This window comes from Ictidomys tridecemlineatus, chromosome 5, assembly GCF_052094955.1.
Source record: "Ictidomys tridecemlineatus isolate mIctTri1 chromosome 5, mIctTri1.hap1, whole genome shotgun sequence".
Taxonomy (NCBI): Eukaryota; Metazoa; Chordata; class Mammalia; order Rodentia; family Sciuridae; genus Ictidomys; species Ictidomys tridecemlineatus.
This window is the reverse complement of record NC_135481.1, coordinates 100,844,749-100,868,224: the sequence shown is the minus strand read 5'-3', so window position 1 is coordinate 100,868,224 and position 23,476 is coordinate 100,844,749. Positions and strand designations below refer to the sequence as shown.

At 40.4% G+C, this 23,476-nt stretch overlaps 1 protein-coding gene across 37 annotated transcripts in view; it reads right to left on the bottom strand.

Moving 5' to 3' along the window:
• The window catches only part of Nrxn3 (neurexin 3), a 1,549,271-nt gene that overhangs the window by 1,026,023 nt on the left and 499,772 nt on the right, over positions 1–23,476 (bottom strand). For all 37 annotated transcript variants that reach the window (XR_013439170.1, XR_013439171.1, XM_078050614.1 and 34 more), the window contains 2 exons: positions 20,825–21,263; positions 16,023–16,406 (listed from right to left, as the gene is read on the bottom strand). Coding sequence is in view for 35 of the 37 variants with exons in the window: in XM_078050614.1 (XP_077906740.1) it covers positions 16,023–16,406; positions 20,825–21,263 (823 nt within the window). In the remaining 2 variants the exon portion in view is untranslated. The remainder of the gene's footprint in view (positions 1–16,022; positions 16,407–20,824; positions 21,264–23,476) is intronic.

Genomic DNA, 23,476 nt, shown 5'->3' with positions numbered 1-23,476 from the left:
CTATGGGAGGGAAGAGCCTATTAAAAGGTAGATAGACATTATTACTGCTGAGATCTAGAAGATGAATAGAGAATGAAGAAAGGAGTAGGTGGGGTTAATCAGGAAGAAATAATGAAGAAGATAGGAGACAAAGAAAAGGAAAGAGAGGGAAAGATAAGGTAGTAGGCAGAAGCTGAAGGGAATCCTCACTGAGAGCTCCTCTCACACGAAAAGCTGTAAGATCACACTGTCATTTCAAGTGACAGAAGTGCCCACCTGCTTCTCCTTCTATCTGAGCTTCATTCTTCTCCTGCCTGCCCACCTGCTCCCTGTAAGCAACACAGAATCTTGCTTCTCTGCAGCTGACACTGGGTTACAGGAATAGTTGCCACAGGGTCAAGAGGCTAGGCCTTTGTGATTCTTACCCAGGCACATCCCCACCCCTGCCCACCAGAACCTCCTGACCTTTTGTTGCAAATGTGTAGCAGGCACCAAGTTGCTCTGAATTTATCAGAAAATAAGCCAGAGTTCTGACTTAAGAATAGTAAATTTTAGACTTATTCCTATTAATTTCGGCTTTCAATAATCCTTCCTTTATTTCCTCCCCCAAAACACAGATGGAGCTCTTCCTGTCTTTGGCACTTTGCTTAGGAGACAGACAAGGGAACTGAACATTAGGTTACTGGTTTATGGCTGAAGAGCGTGTGTGTACACAAAGGTGCCCTTATACACATGGGTATGGCTGTGGGTAAGTAACCAGGGTAAGTTGCAGCTCTGGGTAAATCGTGAAAAAGAAAAAAAAATGTCTTTTAGGCCCCAACTGTACTCATTTCACACCATTTCAGGCTTTTTCCCCCCAAACCCCATGGAACTTCAGATTTCTTCTATTCTAGTGAGGAGCTGCGCCTAGATAACAGAATGTGGAAGATCTTTATTTATTTTTCTAAATTTTGAATTTAGTCCAAATTTAGTCCAAGTCCAACTTGGCTCATCCCTCATGTTTGTCCTCTGCAAGTCCTAATTGGCAGATAAACAACAAAGGCCATCTCTACTTCTCTTGGCTCTTCCTCCTCCTCCTCCCCACAATGTATCTAAGCCCACCTCCTAGGCCCTCAATTTTAAGGAATGGAAAAGTATGATTAAAAAATCTGAGAGACTGGCTTAAAAAAAAAATCCTGCCTCTAGTATTCATTAACCTTGTGACTATGGCAAGTTATTTAATCTTTTTAATCCCTGGTTTCATCTGGTTTCCTTATCTAAAGGTATGAATGATACCACCAACTTTATAAGCTTGTTCTAAAAATTAAATGAGGAAATGATAATACTCCCCTCGTTCGTCAGCTTTTCATTGCTGTGACCAAAATACCCGACAAGAACAATGCAGAAGAGGAAAGCTTATTTGGGGCTCACTGTTGCAGAGGTTTCTGTCCATGGTCAGCTGACTCTACTGCTTCAGGCCTGAGATGAGGAAGGACATCACAGCAGGAGGGTATGGGGCAGGAGAGCTGCTCAGCTCATGGCAGTTGGGGAGCAGAGAGAGCCAGAAAGGACCCAGGGACAACATGTATGGCCTTGGACCTACCTCCTCCAGCCTCAATGCCCCTGCCTACAGTGACCAAGCAATTGTCCATTTGAGTAATCCATCAAATGGATTAATCCACTGATGAGGTTACGGCTCTCATAATCTAATAATTTCACCTCTGAACATTCTTGCATTGTCAAACACATGAGTGTCTTGGGGGACACCTCATAACCAAACCATAACACTCCCCATGCACTAAACGCTAACAAAGATACAGGCCTTGTGCCAAGATTTTTTTTTTTAACAGAATCATCTTACTTAAGCTTCATAACAATCCCATAAAGACTTCTTTGATGCATCAGAAAATTGAGGTTCAGAAGAGTTAAAAACACATCCAAGAACACTAAAAAAAAAATATGATCCAAATCTAGTTCTTATTGCCTCGAAGTTGTACATCTTAAGCACAAAATTATACCCAGCACATAGTACACACTCAATAAATATTCTCCCTTAGCTATGAATTTCAGAAGCACCAGAACCCTCAGTACAACCACTTCACTACCCCTAGATCTGCCTTTTGTGGTTTCCTTTTGTGATCTGGAATGATCAGGAATCCGGGTGTTCAGACCACTTCTTTAAGCATCTCTTTTTAAACAGATGTGTTGATAATGTAAGGTTTACGTAATGAGATTTTCCAGACCATAAGTCGCTAACTGTGAATTAATTGCCTAGCTTATTTGCAGTAAATAAAGAGACTATTACATGTTTAAAAAAAAAAAAAGTCACAAGAACCTACAGAGCGTGTGCAGAAGGATTCCGAGCTGCACTACCCACATCCCATGGTCAGCTACACAGGAAGACAGGCCCACGGGCACAAAACAAGAGTAGTTCCTATTATTGCTTCAGGATAGAGAATCCTGGTCCAGGATTCAAAATACTGAGTCATTAAGTCCCACCATGGCTACTTGCTTCCCGTGTGACTCTAGCAAGTTATAAAACCACTCTGAACTTCAGTTCTTTCTTTGTAAATTATCAGCCCTGACATAGATAACTTATTAAGGCCCTGACTAGTCCTAACAATCAATCACCACAATTTTCTGGTCTATCAATATCTTGAGATGTTCCTATGGTCAGAAATAAATTCAACTTTGCTATTGAAATAAGTGATTTAACCACATTCAACCTGGGACTATTTTGAGAAATAAGGCTAGGTAGTAAATACAATATGATCTACTGTGGCCCAAGGCATATTTTCAGGTTAAGAAATTGGCCCAAAACACTGCTCCCATAAATATGGCAGTGAATTCTACTGGCCACACAAACCCATATCCATATATGATACAGTATCTGATAATCATCTGTGTGAATGCTTTAATAATGCATCCCTGTTGCTTGAGTAATAGGATCTGCTCCACAGAGGTCCCTGAACTAGAAGCCACCCTTCAATTCAGTGAATGCATGGGTCCATTCCCCACTCCCATCAAAGATGACTGGATTATTAAGGACCTCAAAAGTGTAACAGGTGAGGACTGATTGAAAAATCTAATGATGTTTATCCTGAGAACGACTCACAACATTTCAGTGAGCAAATGATAGATATCCTTAAGTAACTGAATTCTGTTGTACAAAGCATTTAAGCTGAATCTGATCTGAATATCTCCAGCGTTCACGCCAAAGAAGAACCTAGAAAAGTTCTATGTGGATCCCAAGGCCAAAAGAAAGCATTATAAGACTATAGTTCATGATAAAAGGAAGATTTATTGTTCCAAATGGAATGGCTGCTTTGCAAAAAGGTGAGCATCATTGTCATTGGGACCAGCAGAGAACTTATTAAGGACCACGAGAGAGTGGTCTCAGGAGTGGAACACCTAGAAAAGCCTGGGTGACCTTGAGCATATTAGCCTATCTTTGACCCCAATTCCTCAGATGTAAGTTAAGAATGAAAACATTATCTATCTCATTGCATTAATTAAACAAGGTAACTACATCGAAGTTCTTAGTACAACATATGGAAACAAAGTAAATGTTCCCAGAAAGTTCATACAATGACATTGTGGTTTTAGTATAGGTGTGCCCCAAAACCTAGTGTGTAAGAAAATGCAAGAAAGTTCAAAAGTGAAATGATGGGGTTATGAGAGTCTTAGACTAATCAGTGCATTGATCCACCAACGCGAATTAACTAGGTGGTAACTATAGGGAGATAGGGGGTGGCTGTAAGAGGCAAGTCACTGGCGGCAGGCCATTGGGGTTTATATTTTGTCCCTGGTGAGCAGAGCTGTCTCTCTGCTCCCTACTTGCCATTTCCTGAGCAGCTTTCCTCCTCCACACCTCTCCGCCATGCTGTTCTGCCTCACTTTAGGCCCAGAGCAATAACTGGCCATCTATGGACTGGGACCTCTGAAACTGCGAGTACCAAGGCAATGTTTCCGCCTCTTAAATTGTTTGATACATTTTTAGATGACAGCAACAAAAGCAGACTAAAACAAAGCAATTCAGGAATTTTGTCCAGGAGGTGTGTAGGCTTTAGATATTGGGTTACACTCAACTGCTATAGGTCCTTTCCAACTTATCAATATTAACCTCAACTCTGATAAAAGGGTTGATTTCCTTCCAACCCTTAGAAGGGTTTTCATCACCTGTACAGCTATCGGAACTGTTTCTTATCCACCTTTTCTCCTCCCTCTTCTACTCTTAACATTGTTCTTAACTGTGCGGATTTCCACAGGAGGGAGCTCTATCTCACAGTGGCTGAGATGCTGGATTCCTTCTAAATGAAGTATCATTGTAGAACCCAGCAACAGGAGGAGGGTCACAGACAGCCAGCAGGAGATGAGGTCACTTAGAGTAGCATCCTGCTACCATGGACATGGTGACATTAAGAGTCAGCCACGATCTTCAGACCCAGAAAGGATGTCTTCAGGGGTGAAAAGAATTCAACCCAACAAACATCAGAGCACTCTTCTTTCCTTTACAATATCAGCTGATGGAGATAAAGAATGTGCCAGCCTTAGCTACTGTCAGTATGTGGCCCTGGGCAACTATAAAAAAACAATATTTAAATACCAGTGGGCCACAGCAGGACATTTTAGACAAGGGGCCTGTGGAGAAGATTGAAATCTGAAAGGCACAGAACTTTACTTCCCTGGGGGGACTGAGAAGGGGAGCATGTCAATCCCACAGATTCCATAAGGTTTCTGATTTACTGGCCTCTTACAAGGCTCTGTTGGGGTTTGTCATTTTGATGAGAGTGCCTTGCTATAAAGGTTAAATATGTTAAGAAGCATGAAATGATCTCCAAGAAAGATGGCATCCACTTGCCAGGGAAATAGCTATCCAACAGCCCACAGAGGGGGCCCTTTAAGAATCGTTCATATGCAGGGTTTCCAGCCCCAAGTCCCAAATGCACTTGTCACTCCAAAAATCCTCTCTGTTGGACTGGGCTTCCTGGGGTAAGACGGGGTGAGCCATGAAAGACAAAGAAGAGAAACGTATACATATCTGTTGCCTTTGCATGTCTTATCTCTACATCATTTGCCCATGTTTCAAATAAAATTTACCATCAAATTACTAGAGATTGATTGAATGTTCTTGCCATAATGCCATGATTACACTCCCTAGGAAATCACGGGAACATAAACATATCTTCCCCAAATATGCACAGATATTGCTTTCTTTTATTTATGTATTTATGTATTTATTTATTTATTTTGTGTGTGTGTGTGTGTGTGTGTGTGTGTGTGTGTGTGTGTGTGTGTGTGGTTCAATCCCCAATTGAACCCAGGGCCTTGTGCACACGAGGCAGGCACTCTATCAACTGAGCTATATCCCCAGCCCCAGATATTGCTCTTTCTTACAAAAATCTGAATGTACATAAATAAAATGAGGGCTAAGAACATTATCTGCTTTTCTTTGGGCCACTCATTTCTACCTGGAGATCTCAGTTTCTTCATCTAAAATTTGAGGTCTGGGCAGTTTTGCTAGGTATCATCTCAGCCTTTGTTCTACTGGCAAGATAAATAATTCTATGACATTTTATACTCTGCTTGGTTTTCTTTTGGTCAAGGGAGTTTTAAGTCTTGGCTTTTGGAGTTTCCACCTATGACTATTACACGTCTGCTGTTTCTTCCCCTTAATGACCCAGAACCTATGATAAAACACAAGGAACAGACATTCCAGAAACTGGAAGGGAAACCGCACACATGTGATCGATGCAAAACTCACACACACTGTCCTCGGTATTGGTGTCGATGCTGTAAAACCCAAAGGAGAGACTCGAGTAGGGAAAAATCAGCAGTGTGATTTGCTTAGCTCTCAAGAATGGATTTTTCAGTTTAATCTCAAATCTGACCACTTTTTTCAAAAGGAAGAGGTAAGCAACAACTCACTTTTCCACCAAAGGTGGGTCAAAGCTTGGCTGAGATCATCACAGTTAGAATAGAACATTTTAACAGTTCTTTAAAATCCCGAGTCTGTAGCAAATCATGTCTGGACTCATACCCAAGCCATTTGGAATATGGTAAAAAGCATGCTCTCCTGTGCCCTAAGGAATCACCTACTCACTTGTATTTAAGCACCAGTGTTTTATGTGCTGAAACCTAGAAATCATTTCTGGGCCATTTCTACAACAGAAGAAAAATGGGGGGCAGGGAGAAATATTACAGCATTATCTTTTTCATTCTGGAATGACTAAGCTCTAGAGTCAGAAAGGGGGCACTTTCATTTAATTTATACATGTGCACCTATGTACTTTGACCCTATAACAGAGACTTCCCACAAGACAATTAAACAGACTCTGTCAATAATCTCAGTAATAAAAATGGAAACTGAGGCACACAGAGAGGATAAGCCACACATTCAAAGCAGCACCAAAGCAGGTATGGGTCTCACTCCTTGTAGCCTCTCCTTGATGGTCACCTCCCTTCTCCCCTCTCCTTCCAAGAATCTCCAATGACTCAAGATAGGCGAGTGAAACAACAGGGCCTCCATGCTAACCCTTGTTCTCCCCCACTGTGTCCACCCTTCTGCCGTGAATTATGGGTTACTAAGTCTTATTGACATTGCTCCTCTTATATCTATTAGATGTGTCCCCAAATCCAACCTCCATTGTCCTTACCTTGGTTAGGGCTCCTTTCTCTCACTTCTGAATTAGCACTGATACAAACTGAACTAACTTTTACACTGATCTCTCTATTGGCCTTCTGTTGGAATATCTTTTCCTCCTGACTGGGATACTCTTTGTCTGTGACCGTTCTATTTGGACAAGAGATTCCTGCTCCTTTCCTAAGCCTCAGCTAGTGCCCCACAATCTGTGATGCTTTCCCAGATATTTCTCCCTCCATTTGTGCTCCTCTTTCCCTGGATTTCAGAACATAATGAGACATTTGTGAAGAGAATCACAATTGATGCCTTTGTATCCCAAGTCTTCAACAGGGCTCCTGGCACATAACACTCGGTCTACTTTGGAAAGAATTTGACTCTGAATTTCTTCAACTAAAATATGCAACCTGCAGGGAGAATGTGAGGGTTACATGAATCCGGTGTCTTATCAAGAACCTAACACAGAACAGGCACATAATTTCTCTCAATAAATGGAAAGTCTCTTAACTTTCCTTTCCTTTTAATCCAATTCAGAGCAAAGAAGGGTTCATCTAACTGTGAAAAGAAACACGATGTCAGAGATGCTAGAAAAGCCTGTGACAATCCCCTGGTGTTGCATTTCAAAGCACTGGTTTCTCATAATTTAGCAGCTCTCAATTTATTGCACTATAATGGGCAGATGTCTGTTGGCAGTTAAGTCGCTTTTAGGGAATGTGGTAATAAAGGTACCGAATGGCACTGTGAACAGCCATTGTACCCCTGCATTTGACAGCACCACACAGAGAGGCTGAGGCAGGCAGAGGAGCAGGTGCGCCAGGGTTCATAAGTGGTGGTTGTGAACTGCACCAAGCGGCAGACCCTCACAGTCACAGACTAAATGCAGGCCTAGGTGCAGCTTTTTCAAAGATCTCCAAAGTCCCTACTCTGTCAAGACCCCGAGAGTTCTGACTCTGGAATAACTAGAATATACTTCCCTCTTCTTCAGAGTAACAGGAATATCTCAGACTCTGATTGGGTGGAACAACTCAATCATTCAATCCTAAGACTGTGCAAAGGGAAACTTGGACAATTGGAAGAGGGGAAAAAAAAAAAAAGGCTGAGTCTGAGCATTTAGGAATACATTTATATGATCTGAGCAAAAATAGGTTAAGAAAAAGGAGATATGTTGATGTTGATGAATTGCCCAAATTGGCCATTTCTTGAGAAGCACTTTTCTCAGATAACATGTCATTATTTACCAAAAAACAAAACAAAACAAAAAAACAGGCCAGGTGTAGTGATACATGCCTATAATCCCAGAGACTCAGAAGGCTGAGGCAAGAGAAAGTTTGAGGCCATTTAATGAGACCCTCGCCAACTTAGCAAGATCCTGCCTTAATATTTTTTTTAAAAATTTTTTAAAAAACTGAGGCTGTATCTTGATGGTAGAGAGCCACTGGGTTCAATCCCCAGTATTGCAAAATAAATAAATAAATAAATTATATATATATATATATATATATATATATATATATATATATATATTTTTTTTTTTTTTTTTAAAAAAGGTAAGCAATGGGTCACAAAGGAGACCGGCTTTTAATCCTCTGAAGAAAGCCAAGGTTCTATCCATTAATCCATCAATTAAGTCTTATGTTATCATGGCCTAAAGTGAACCCAATATAAGAGGCATTCATTTCCTTAGGAGAATGAATCAGAGAGGTGAAAACCTCATTGCACTTCCTGACTCAGACAGTTCTTCAGATTCAAGAAGCAAGGACTCCCATTCCTGTCCTGCCCTTCACTCACCTTTATCCCTCTACTCGGGAAAAGGGAAGACATTGCCAAGCTGATGACATTTGAGTTTGAGAGTTGAAGGGCCCTGAGAGAGCATGAAACTCAATTGTCTCATTTTATTCTTGCAGAACAGAGAGGCCAGAGGATCCAAATAACTATCTCAAGGTCACATAGCTAAATAAAAAGCACCTGGATATCCCTGGCAGGTGGGAGCACAGTCATAAAGCATATTCCCTCCTCAATGACACTGAGACCAGTAAAAACAACCAGTATTATTATATTTGACCTTGGAGTTCAGGACTCCTATTGCTTCTACACCAGTGAGTTGCTGTGAACCAAGTCAATCCAGAACCAGTCCTAAAGTAGTATGTCATTTTTGTATCTACTTTCTAATTGTTATTTGTTTCCTATAATTATTCCATGAATCATTGTCCTTGGTAGGTAGCATTACAGTTTGCAGATTAGTTCTCCATCTCTCTGCTAGACGGTGAGCTCATGAGGAACAGGAAACATGTTCTCAACAAAGGTATATCCTCAGGACTTAGTGCATCAAGCCTGACAGTAAAGAGCTAGAAATCTGTCTCTGGAATTGTATGCTAAAGACCCAAAGAACCACCACAGTTTGATTTCCTACAGGTTTTGTCGAATAAATGTTACTAAAATGAAAGCTACTTAGAGTAGGAGTGTATTGCATGTACAGAAATTATAATGCTTTAATTTTAATACTCTAAGGAAAGCACAAAATGAATTTAAATTTTTCATAATCATACTGCATGCTCTCTAGTTATCCAAAGGAAAGATCAGTGTGGTTTGACCTAGACTGATAGTAGCAGTGAGAAGTAGACAGATAGAAGATGGGTTTACATGAGGAATTGTCTGGACTTGGTGAGACCAAAAAAAAAAAAAAAAAAAAAAAGCTACAGGGAAGAAGAACTCAAGGTTTCTATGTTTCACTGATTTGACTAAGACACCTATCAGATATCCAAACAGAGATGTCAAATAGACAATATAGAAATCTGGAATTCCAGTTGAGAGTCACTGACGTATAGATGACCTTTGACAATAAGGGGACCAAAGAAACTGTGCTTATATAGAACAGACCCAAAACAGAGCCCTGGGCCCTCCAATGTTTAATAACACAGTGCAAGTATGTATATAAAAATCCTCTTAAAATCCAAACTTTGTATATATGAAAAGGAAGCTGACTAAATATAACAGGAAATACAATGAAATAGGATTCAAAAATCATGAGTTCTAACCATTCAACAGTTACTCCACATGGAACTCATGATAACTTCTCACAGCTTCCAATTCTCTACCTATCAAAATGAAAATTAAGTACAGGTGACATCAATGATATATGCTAATCCTGCTATTTTTTTGAAGTTATGACATACACATGGCATATGTCTGACATCCAAATGACACAGTCCAGCCTCAGTAAGAATAGTGTCTCACCCTTTTGAGGCAGAATCTTCTGCCATGGCCTCAGGCATACAACCACAATCTCAGGGGATAGCTGACATGGAGTCCCTAAGCAGGGAGGGGAACTGTCAGTCTTCACTCCCTTTCTACTGAGTAAACTCAAAATACCTGCTTTCTTAGTTTTTAGCTGGTGTTATATGTCAGGTCAATGGAGACCCAGAAAAAAGCTGGTTTGTCCTCATTGCCATATTTTCTTGCTCCTGTAAATCAATGTTCTAAAAAGCACCCAATTTCCAAGATTCCAGATATTAATTTTTTTAGCAGACATCAGGGGTGGTTAAAAAAATAAAGGTAGAATGAAAAAATATGAAGTAATTCCATTTGGCTGCGTATACACAATAAGATTTGGTCTGATGGGTCAGGGTACCCTGGACCCTAACCATAGAAGAGCACTGAGGAAGTAGTAAGATTTTATACACTTAAATGTATACGTACATGTGTGTACATATGTGTGTGTGCAAACCACACAGAACACTGAGGCAGGAAAATTGTAGATTGCAACATGGTATTCAATGGAAAAAGTAGAACACACAATAGTACCCACAGCAAGATTATAGTCATACATACATATGACTATATTTGGTTATATGGTTAATAATTGTGTTGAGCATTTGGTAATTTTCCCATTCTTCCTACTTTTCTATATTTTCCAAATACTATATATAATATTTCTATGAAATATATATTTGTATGTAATGTGTGTATATACTTCTTTTACAGAATGTATTTTTTGAGAAAATGAAGGTAAAGGCTGATGCCTTCAAGGAACACAGTGATACACATTTTCTGCGATGGCCTACAAGTGCTGGTGATTCAACTGATTCCCTAAACTTTAAGTCAGGGAATTATTTGAATTCAAGGGAGAACTCAGATTAAAAAAAAAATAAAATATAAGGCATCGTTTTTGTTGGCACAAGGATCTCAACTGTTCCATTGTACAGGCATCTTTCAAAAGAATCAGACTTCTCACCTCTTTCTAAAGAACTTGGAAAAATTGAACTTCATCTGTTCTCTTTGACCTACCATGAATACTTGCCCTGCATGAACAAGAAACACTTGAAAAAGCCTCCTCAATAAGAGAGACTATCACTGTACCACTGTATGCCAGCCACTGTGCTTACCTTGAGATAGCTCTTCTCATTCAAACTAACATCCTCAGGAAGGAGGCAGAGGGTGGTTCCAACTCACAAATATGCACCTATGAGCTTCCATCTCTGGTGTAGTAATAGACAGAGGAACCAAACTGAACCAAATGGGCTGTCTATTTGGAACAGGCTAACTTTAAGTGAAAAAAAAAATCTGGAACTAGAAGTTGGAGGATCTCAAACAGTGCCCTGGGGTTTGTACAGCTGCTCTGCTTCTCTGTTCATTTGATTGAAATTTTCCAGGTAATCATCCAGTAAATCTACTTCCTTGATACTGTTAGCCATAGTTCAGTCTATAGTTGGTCATCAAGGAATACTTTAGATGGAGTAAGTATAGTACTTCCATTGTACAGATTAGAGAATTCAGACTTAGAATATGTACTTATCGTACATCATCTTGCTACAAAGTAAAATAGGAATCAAGATCTAACTCCAAATGTCATGCATGCTATTAACCATTGTCCCATTCTGCCTATAACCTTTGTACTGTGGGATTTTCTTTTTCTTTTTTGACATAAGGATGGACTTGTGCTGAGTCCTATTTACTTTCTTGCCAAATTAATGCCACATACATTTAGAAAAAGTCATACAGGGAAGAGTATAAAATCTGAAGTAACTTCTAATTTAAGCTTGATGGTCCACAAATGAATCAAGCATTACACTTCCCCTATGGGGACTCTCACTAATTGGACTAAACAATTGGGCTACATTGCCAAGGATAATATGCTTATGTTGTCTCCTGTCAAGTTGATTGTACTGCCTCGAGAAGGAAAATGCCCAGAAAAGAGTAACAACAAACTCAACAATGCCTTCCGAACAACAGAACTGCACAGACTAGCAGGTGGTCTTCCAGAAGATTAAAGCATTTCAACTCAACTAATTGCATTAAGTAGTAATAACAGAACTTTGCTATTTAGATCATGGGGTTACTTTCCACGTCACCATGAAAAGGACACCATAGTAGCGATAGAACTAATTGATCAGGATGGGTAGAGACCTCTACATCTTCTTAGGTCACACTAAAAAGAATCTGAATAAAATATCAAGTCCATTTTTCAGATGTCAAGATTTAAAGTTGTTGGCAATTGCTGGAAAATGGGTGAAAAGAAAAAACATCATGCTCAGTGAAACAGGCCAGCCTCGAAAAATGGAGGGTCCAATGTTTTCTCTCTCACATGGAAGTTAGAGCAAAGGGAAAAACATGTGGGTGAAGGGGATCGCATACCAGAAAGACAGAGAGAAGATGAGTGGAGTAGAAGGAGAGTGAAGGGGAGGGAGGAGGAACAGGAAAGGGAAGAGATGCAAAATGAATTTGACAAAACTATGCTGTGAATGTATAAATATACCCCAGTGAATCCTACCTTTATGTATATATGTGAAGCATGAATTAAAAATAGATAAAGAAATATAAGGAAGACCAATAGAGTAGAGGAAGGAGAATAGGTGAATGGAGGAAGATAGAGAAAGAGGTGGCACAGGGCACTGAAATGCAGCAAATTACATTTTATACAAATATGACTATGTCAAAATGAACACAACCATCATAAGTAACTACATTGTAATAATAAAAGTGTTAAAAATGTGCATAAACACAGAAATAGAAGATATGGAGTTGTTCATCTTCATAGGCAGAAAAAGCACTCTTAGGAGGGAAGAAGCAAAAAGTCATTCAGTTTTACCAGAATAGAAAGATACTCATGCTAATTAATCCTAGTCCAAATACCAGTCTATTTCCTAGTCTTATTCTTTTATCTTTGGCTGGCAACTTTGATCTGAGTGTTGTTCCTTAGATTAATCTTGTTTAAGTCCTCGAGCATTTTTCATCTCGATCTGACCTGAGCCATGCCCACTTCTGAAAACCAGTTTTAACCCATAAACTCCAAAATTTTCAACTCTGCAGGGCACACAGTATTGGGCATTTTCCTAAACGCATCACAATTAGTATTAAAGAAGTTTGAAGCTTCTAGGATAAAAAAAACAAGCAGACAATGGTAAACAAAGTGACTACGTTGATGTTATGGTAGGTGGGAAAGCATCCCTTCATCCAAAGGATAAAAAGAGGATGCCAAACACTTCCTGTACCACTCACCAGAAATGCCCATAGTGACTACTGAAGACCTAAAGAAGGAAAAGGTCATATAGTTTTGTAGAAATAGGAGCCAAGAAACCTTGGATCCCCTTCTCCCTAACATCAACACCCTATGTAAAAGTGGCCACTCCACCTTTTGCCCTACATCTTCCCTGAGACCCCCACCATAACATCTACCACATGTTGAATATTTTCTTTGTTTCACTAAGAGGCCCAAACACCCCTGAACAACAAATAGGAGCAGTATCAATTTTTTTTGTAGTTGTTATTTGTTTGTTGTTTTGTATTTCCAGCACTGAACATAGTGCCTAGAATATATTAGGTCCTCAATAAGTGTCTTTATCCATATTAAGAAATGAGTAAAAGATGCTCAGTCTCCATCACGGAAATCTCCACTAAGGAATGAGTTTCAATAAGAGCAAAACAATGTCATTGGGAAGCTCTATTTTCTTTGCTAGCAGAGTGGAGTCCTATCATTTTTACACTCCACTGATTCATTCTGAACATGGTGTCAGGAACAATACAGGGGCAAAAAACAATTAGTGGGGGAACAAAACAATCAGCCAAACCGTCTGGGATTTGAGCGATATATAGATCAAACGTCTTAAATTTGCTAAGCTCTTTCTCATTTGGCCAGAATGGATGACTCTTGGCTTCACTGTACCAAGAATAATTGTCCCTCATATATCCCCAATCAGCTGCCCTTTAATGACTAGTCAGAAGTGACAATGTAAAAGGAGCAGTGACTTTCATCGTACTTGGCAAATTTTGGATGAACTCCCATTAATTTGCCCTTGGCATATTATAGAAACACCTTACATGGCCACTAATGTCGCTGCTCCTCCCTGCCTCCAGCAACAACAAGTCCTCTGACTAGCAGAGATACAAGAGAAATAAGTGAGATGTCTGAGGTGACCTTTGCTTCTCACACCACTTCCATAGATGGTGGAATATCCACAATACCTAGGCTCACATCAAAAGTCTCATACATTCAGAGGTCAAATGACCTTTCTATCTTCCCAAACCAGCACCAGGGTATGCTACCCTACAAAGATATTTGGAAAGAGTCCAGGTACTTGACAGACTTATGAGGCCCATATGGCCTATTTCTATTCCAGATGGCTGCCTCCTCATCTCGGCTCATGTTCTGGTTGTTGCTGCTTTGACAATGTTGTGAATCTGCATTTAAATTCCATAAACTATAAGAAAGTTCTAGGCTTCCACTTCATCCCAAGGTCCTGTATCTGTTTTTGGTCTAATTATATTTAAAAAAATAAAGTTTGCCATCTCTTGAAATACATGTTAACTACTAACACAGTTGACCTCATAGAAACCACTCCTTGGAAACACCAACCAGGATCATCCCAACTACCAGACTTCTGATACTTGGACAATTTCTGGTCACTAGTGGTCTTTAGAAGGAAGACCCCCATGGGTCCTCAAAGAATTCTTCTCTTCTTAATATTCATGTCCTCCTGCTTGTTCACCAACACAGCCTAAGATGCTGCCTTGAATCATTGTCTTACTGCTTCTTGTGTAGATATCTCAGCTACATGCAAAAGCTCATTGAAGGTAGGAGCTGTGTCTGTTATAGATGCCGTATCCTTAAAGACCTAGAGCTATGTTTTCAGCAAATATTTGGTAACTATGTAAAGTATACTTTCATATAATATAGAAGCTGTCAGCCCATGGATAGCCAACTTGATTTTGTGTTTTGGGGCATATAAAAATAAGAGACCAAGTTACAGTCTGAATGTGGTCTATAAACTGAATCTCCTTGGCTAGATGTCATTGCTTTGCTAACCTTTATCTCTGCTTCTTGCCCAAACTATATTCAGTGCATATGGAAGATACTTAAATGTAAGCAGAAGGGACTCCCTGTAGTATTCTGGCCTGTTCTAAAGGGTTGGCTTTACTTCTTTAGCCACCTCTCTGGGTCCCCTTTGCATTATGGACTTTGTTTTCAAAGGAAGAAAGCCTGGAGTCCACTGTGGACTTTGTTCAGTTCTTCAATACCACCATGTCTCTTATATCTGTCCTGTTTAGATCACACTCCTTCCTGCCACTTCTCTGTCAAGGCAGCTGCTATTCATATTTCACCTCTTATCTTAGGTATTTTTTTTCTTTGAACAAGTTTTATCTGGATACCTATAGTACATTGAGTGTTCTTACAAGGGTCTCTGGAACTTTTCTGTACTTTGCTTCAATAAAGTTGACAATAATAACAAAGCTGATAATAATAACTACAATCTTCTTAGAGTCACTAGTGGTTGTTAAATGCACACCATATTTTAGGAACCTATTAAGTCAGATCATTATTGATATCTGGTGAGGTGGTGCCTAAATATCACCGTTTTACAAATGAGACAATCAAGTCTCAGAGATACTTATTTCCTTCATGAGGTTCACATGACTCCATAAAGGTCAAACTTCTCATCTAGTCTGGCCCCAGAATTCTGTGTTTGCTACCCATCCATCGCACCACCTCTTATGAAACCCACCATGTTTATCATTGGTTATTTAATACCACTAGGCAGCAAGCTCTGTAAGGATAGGCATATATCCATCTTGTTCGATATTCTGTTTTTAAAGCCTAGCCCAGGAGTTAGCATGTAGAAACTATTCAGGAAACATGGAATAAATGAAACAGCCAGCAGACTGGCTCTCCTGGAATCTCAAAGAAGGACGATTCATCCTCTCTAAAGAGAAGATACCTAATCAAAAAGATACCTAATCACTCATATGAGTATGAGCCAAATGATGCTAGGCACTCAGAACTAGAATGGTGTGTTCTGGAAACCAGTGAACCCCAAAATTCTTATTTGGAAGAAGAGTGCAGGTGGAACAAAGGCTCGGGCTGTCCAGGGATACACCTGTAACACCCATTTCCACTTGGACTGGAGCATGCCACCTGCGAAGGCTGACTCACCCCTTTCGCAGGTTCTTCCCCAGTAGCCCGTGCCCGTGCAGTCGCAGATGAAGCGGTTCCAGCCGTCCTTGCACACAGCGTTGTTCTTGCAGGGGTAGCTGTCACACTGCTTGGCGCTCATCCGTGAACAAGAGGACTTGACGCCCGCGGCGTTCTGCATCTCCGCCAGCTGCCGGATGTTCTTGCTGCGCCCGTCGATGAACAGGTCGCGGATGCAGCCCACGTAGCCGTAGTTGAGCATGGCGGTCCAGAGCTCCGTGGGGAGGATGAGGCTAGCACGGTTCTCCGGCAGCCCGCCCAGGTACATGTCTCCCTCCAGGTCCAGGATCTCGCTCTCCCCACTGGCGGTGAATGGCGTGCGCCTGCTGTTCACTGATATGGTACCTGGGTAGGAAGACATCCCGAGTGAGTTAAAGGTGCTGTGTGCATCCCAGGTGAGCACGCTAGGTGATTAGCCAAATGAGAGGAGCCCAATAGGTGGGATCTCAGACCATCACTATCTGACGGGGAGAAAGCCGCGCAAGCGACGGAACAGCATGCTGCAGGATGTTGGTTCCCATCCCTGCCACCTAAGACAACCAGGCCTCCAGGGAGACCAGAAAAAATCCCACCGCCTAACCTCTAGTAGATCTTTTCACTTCCTAACTGGCTTGGCTGAAAGGTAGAAGAATCATCATCATCATCATCATCATCATCATCATCATCATCATCATCTCATCATCATCAGGTGAGGGCAAAAGAGTTCCTGCCTGAGTTAAAACCCCTGCTTTTACCACACATGAGCTGTAGAACCTTGAAGAAGGGACGCCTTCTTCCTGTGCTTCGGTGTCCCCTGCAAATGGGAAAGTGATTTTCCCCAGCTCACAGGTTGATGTGATGGTTAACTAAGTTAATCCTTATAGGAAAGCGTCTCATAGGCCCTGGAATAGAATAAGGGCTCTGTATTTGCCTGAATCCTCTTCAGGGGCTCCCCATCCCCCAAAGGATGAGATTTCCTCTCTGCCTCCCCCTCCATGCAGTGATACACTCTAGACTGGCCTCAACTACCACCCTAGCCAGTGAATATTTGGGACATTGCCACTGGTCATTTTTGACTGGAACATGTTTCTTTATTCATGTTATACAGATATGTCAGGCATCTCTTCTGTGTCTGTATAGTTCTAGGCACAGAGATGAGCCTGTCCTTCATAGCCTTTTTCTCTTTGGAGTTGATACTACAGAGCACAGACACAAAATAAATAGTTCAGTACACAAGAGAAAATAACTAATGGCAGGTGCTATGAAGAGAGTAAAATGGGTACAGGGTAGCAGCCCATGTGTTCTAATTTAAGGCTTACCTAGGTGGGTGACAGCTGAAACTAGTATTGAGAAAGTCCAGGGGTAGAGATCATGGCAGGCAGATAGAATGACACTCACAAAGGGCCTGAGGCAGGAAGGAGTATGATAGGAGAGGAGGAGGTAAGAGAGAGGGAGCAGGAGTTGAGGCCAGGGACATAGGCAGACCCAGGCAAGGGCTGGATTATGGCCACCATCAAATGAGATTTTAGAAGGTATAACTTAGTGCCTGACCTGGGAATTTGGGAACAAGGATGTTAGTCCTAAATGTTTTTCTGACCCTAAGATAGTCATTGAACCCTCTACCTCTTAATTTCCTGAACTGTAAAGTCAAGAAAATGTACTAGGTGATATCTAAATATGCTACCAGCAATTTAAAAAAATATATTTATTATTCTTGAAGTGCTTTGTTGGTACCAAGATACCTGGGTTGTAGGATCCATCAGTCAGCCTTCACTGACATCAGTCTCCTCTGTCTGAGTCTCAATTCCCTCGGCTAAGAAGGGTATATCCTGAAGGCTCAGAAGATCAAATGAGATCAAGAATGTGAAATGTGCTCGAAATTCCAAAGTCAACGCCACAGTAGAATGGAAAGGACACTGAGGGGCCTCGTGGGCAGGGTAAGCTGACAATCTTTTCCCCACCTCTATCCTAGAGGTTTCCTGCTGTGCTTTGAATTTATAAGGTCCTGTTTATCAATTTAAGTATTTTGTGTGCTTTTTGTTTTTATTTTTTTATTCATTTATTTGAGGGGACCAAACCCAGGGCCTGGCACAGGCTAAAGCATGTGCTATGCTCAACCACTGAGCTACACCCTCAGCCCATTTATGTACATTTTTTGGGGGGACTTGACCCTGAAAACAATATCGTGAACTAGGATATGTTATTTTCTCTGTGTTACAAATAAGGAAGTTGAAGTTTGTATCTCTTACTACGTTCTCTTGCACAGTTTCCTTTTTTTATCTTCCACATGCCTATAAATATAATCTGATCACCAGCAAAAAGGGAGGAACATCTATTGCCAAATAAGTACTAGAATCCATTTAAAATTTCATGCCTTAAGTACATGCTGGGGAAAATCTGTCCTCTGAGTATGCTGCCAGAACTCTTTTGAATGTTCTTGTCAGTTTTTAAGACTCACTTCCCCAATGGAGACTATAAGATATTATAAATATATACATATATGTGTACATATATAAATATGTGAATATATGATCATATAAGTTTTTCTAAATTACCTAGTCATATTCTGCAGAATGCTCATGGAGGTTCATATTGTTTTTGTAAATATTCACTTTCACATAGGTTTGTAACTGAAAAGAGCCTACTAGGAAACATCTTTGGGAAGAAATGACATTTAACAGGCCATATAAAAGTGTTAAGTTACACTGTTTTCTTAGGATGATTATTTGTTTACTTAGTAAGTTTTCATAGTCTTTGATCAAATGCATCAGATTCAAAGAATCACCCAACAGTGTAAGTTGCCAAGTAAAAAATTCAAGGCTTCTAAAATCCAAATATATTTTTCAAAGATGGGCCCACTGTGATGTTCCTAGCCAAAAAAAAAAAAAGAAAGAAAAAAGAAAAGGAAAAGAAAAAAATAGCTATCCTATTTGAAACAGCAATTAGTATTGGAAATGAACAGAAATAATCACATGGCAATTTGATGTGTTCAGGCCTATGTGACACAAGTAGGTAACTTTGAAGCTGTGTCAAGGTTAGTCACACACAGAACTCATCCACCATGACCCATCTTTACATATGACCTTAACCAATAGCGGTAGGTTTTTAAAAAAAATTTTAAAAATAATTTTGGTAATATGAATTGTAATGCATTCTGATGTCATATATAATAAATTAGAATAAAAAATTTAAATAGTAAAATAATAATTTTGAGACAATTTTAGCTATACCCTGCTCACTTATTATTGATAAACTTGAGAGAGGGATTGATTTAGCCTCCAAAGAAATTATGTTTGTGTGTCTTTTTCTCTTTAAAAAGCACAAACTGTTCATTCTTGCTTAACAAGCACATTTAATTTGAAGCCTCCTGGTTCCGATCAGATTTTAGACAATCGATAGAGGTTCCTACTGGGCAATAAAACATGCAGGGCTGCAATCTGCCACCCGTCTGCCCTCTGCACAGAGCCCATCCTGTTCCTCCTAAGGGTAATGTTGCTTATCTCTGCCATCCCTTTACCAAGTACAAAATGTATCCTGAACATTTGGTAATACATAAACCTAGATGTTCGTATTTATAGTGTTGTCAGCAAAATTTAAAAAAAAAAAGTACTGTAGAGTTCATTTTTTGCAATGTATACTCATAATTATATGAGATGCATTTTGAACATATACATGTATACTACCATTATATATAATTAATAAATTATTACTACATCTCAAAAAAAAAAAACTCAGCCATTTCTGGTTTCTGTATTTTGGGGATACTTTCTCTTGCTTGCCAAGTGTAACCTGGAGAAAAAATATCCAAATGAAGACTTGTTCTTATGTGCACAGGAGGACGAATCCCTACAAATATGGAAAATGTAGCCACACCCCTCTAGAGTATATACTACCTAAATGGGAAATCAGAAAATGAGTCTGAAATTCAAATGCTCTAATTACTGCTCTTTGGTTTTCCAATAGCACAGAATGTGACCTTCATTGCCACAGGGTCCCTAGAAAGCTAGGCAGACTGTTCAGTCATTTGAAAACCCCAGACTCTCTATTAGTGCCCCCCCAGCCCCCACTCCCTTTGTTACTGTTCCAGAGTGACAATGTAGTGCCTGGGGCTACCTTGTTTGATCTGCGGCTGCAGAAACAAACAAAGCCATTTAAACCAAATGTAAAAGGTTAGGAAGAGGAAGAGAGACTTAGTGAGGTCTGAGCAAAGGGTAAAATACTGGCTTTCACACCAAAGGAAGGCTTTAAATTGAACATGACTTCAGGAAAAATCAATTTGCCTTTTCCTTTCTTGTCATAATTTCTCCCTGCAACGTGACTCTTGCCAATTATTGCAGGGCAGATCTTTGCATAAACTCTTGCACAGTGAGGCATATCCCACAGAATAATCCCATAATGCAGCATCTGTGATGTCACACTTGGTTTCCATGGTGATGAGAAAAAGAAGGAGAAGAAAAGGGGGGAAGGCTGTACCAGTGACATGACGGTTGCTTTAGGGGGAGGGGTGATGCTATTTGTAAAACTATCCTTAGTTCCAGGGTCTTAGAGTAGTCCCTGAAAGGACAGCACAGAGCAAGGGAGATGAGCTGGAGAATGTGCAGCATCCATGAGGAAGGTGTTTTATTCAAAAACAATGCTACCACAACCATTAAAGAGAAGAGACAAAAAACCAACAACCCTGCAAATGCAAAAATTAAAATTAAAAATAAATAAATAAAGCCAGGAAGAACTGCAGTGCTACAGCTGCCCTCTACCCTTGGTCACACACCCTGGCTTTTCCCTACCTGATCTGCCATCGCGCTGAATATCCACATGGTACCATTCCCCGTCATTGGCTTTCTTCTGGGTGGCTTTCACTTTGATGGTGCCTGAGCCCATATCGAGCAGCAAGTACAGGTTGCCATCGAGAAGTTCCACAGCAAAGAAGTCAACTTTTGTGTTCTTTTGGCTTCGAGCATCCTTCCTCTCTTGGGGCTTCCCATGAGTGAAGAGGATCAGGCCGTTGGGCTCAGTGGTGCGGAAGTCAAAGGAGATAGAGCCCATTCGTTTGGTGTTCCACTTGGGCAAGCTGATGTAAGCCTCTGGGGTCTCAAAGTTGATGGGGTCCAGTGTGGCCACATTCTCACACTTGAACACAACTTCACCATAGATTTTCATTTTTGTGTCCCCAATCCGTGCCAGACGAGACAGCTCCAGACGGATGTCATTATTCTTATAAACAACCTGTCAAAAGCCAAACAAATGTGCCGTATGAATCAATCTCATGAGCAGCATCCATCCATCACTCACTGGGCACCCAGAACAAAGATTCCAGAAGAGGCTTCAGGACATAATGGTTTGAAACATGAGACACAGCCCTCAAAAACCATCCAAAGAGATATCTGGGGTGCACCTGTGCTCTGAATAGGCCTCTGCATTCCCATAATGTTTCTTTTGTCTTTCTCCTTCTGGCCAATATCTTGTATTGACAGAAAGTTATACAACATGTGTGTGCAAGTTTTACTTGCACAAGAGATTGAATTGAATGGATATAAACACTTTGATACGAAGATATTTACTGAATCCTTAGTAAAAAATCAGAAACAACCTAAATGACCATCAAAAACACATGGCACATCTTTATAATGGAATATTATGCAGCCTTTAAAATGAGATATTGCTTCTGGCTTTGACCTGAAGGCCCTCCAAGTCATATCATTAAATGAAATCAGCAAGAAACAGAACAGAATTACATTATCATTGTATAAAAATGGGGAGGGATGGAGAGAGTTATTATACATGTTCATATACGCATAAAATATCTTTGAAAAGAAGCACAAGGAACTATAAAGTTGTCCCTGGGAATTGGATTGGGAGGGAGACTTACTTTTTGCAGCATCTTCCTGTTTCATGTTTTTAAAATTATTTGCATATATTTCTTTTTTTAAAAAAAAATCATGAGTTTTTGGAGAAGAGGATCCATAATTTTTGCACATTGAGTGTGTGGTGGTAGAATGAGATAGCCTGAAACCCTGGTTCAGTCTGTTGGGGACATTTATTTAGTTGAGAGTCAGAATTAACAGAACACTGTACCCATAGTGATTTGTCCTAGAAGGGGGTCCAGCAGGGCTCTCTGCCCCTACATCCTACCCAAGGCACCAGCACAATTCTTCCTGACCATACCCATTGTCCAGAGTGGGAGACTAAGATGGGAAGGAGAGGATGCCTCACCCAGTCTCATCCTATTCCCCAAATCAGAATTTCAAAAATGTTTACTCTTATTAATATACTTATTACTCTTATGAATATATCGATAATTTACTCTTATTGATATAGCACCCTGGGACAGGTCTCAGTTTTCTGATCTTTGACAGCCAAAAGATAATATGCAGGGAGAAAAGTAGAAGAGAAAAGGACTAAACCATGAATGGGGTTTAGTATGTAACCCCTTGTTATCTCCTTTCCATTATCGTATTCAAATTCTAAGCCAGGACCCAGATTTAGGTCTAAACGCTGTGCCTACTATTTTCAAGCTAGACATCTTTGGCAAAATATACATCTTTGGCTTCTATGGGTCAGCTTCCTCCTCTGGGCATGGGACTATAAGGGTGAACTATTTTGTAAGAATAAAATCATTTAATGCACATAAACCATGTAAAAAGAGCACACAGTAAGGGCACAATGGCCTGGGCTCTTTGGGAGGAAGTGTTGGTTATCTTAATCTCATTTTATTCTTTCCACACCTCTGAGAAGCCTGCATTATCGTTTCCATTTTCAGTCTGATCAGCAAGGTCTAGGAAGCAAAATAAGTCTCACAATCTATTTCGGTGAGAGAAAAATAATCACATGAGTCCCTTCAGTTCATATCGTTTGATCCCTAACGCCCAACTAGAACAATTTCCCTTTTCTCTTCCATCACCAAGAAAGAACCAAGCTAAAATGTTTGCCTTTTTGCTAGGTATTACAAGGTTACAAGAGGGCCATATTACTAAGACAAAGCTTTAAAAACGCTTCCCCAATTATGTAACCTTGACAGTGGACTTAACCATCATCAATACCACTGAGAATAACAATGATTCCATCATTTGTTGAGCACTTACTATCAGGTGCTGTAGGTAAGATTTCTTACCTGCCAGCCCATTAAGTCCTGACAACACCCACTCCGGATACCTACAACCATCCCCTCATTTTACAGATGCAAAAGTAGACACGGGAAGTAGTTGACAAACTAGCCCATGTGCACAGAGTAGGACCAGACCCAGGTAGTGGGCTCCAGAAGCCACACTTGGAATGAGGCCTCCTCAGAAATGCTTATGAAGCTGACTGTCATCTTTGTGGAATGTCAGGCACACCCAGCTTTCTTGTTCTAGCTCCATGGGATTGGCCATGCACAAAGGGAAACTGCAGGATCCCTAGGCAGATGCTCAAGTGAGTGAACCAGAAAGGAAACAGTTTCA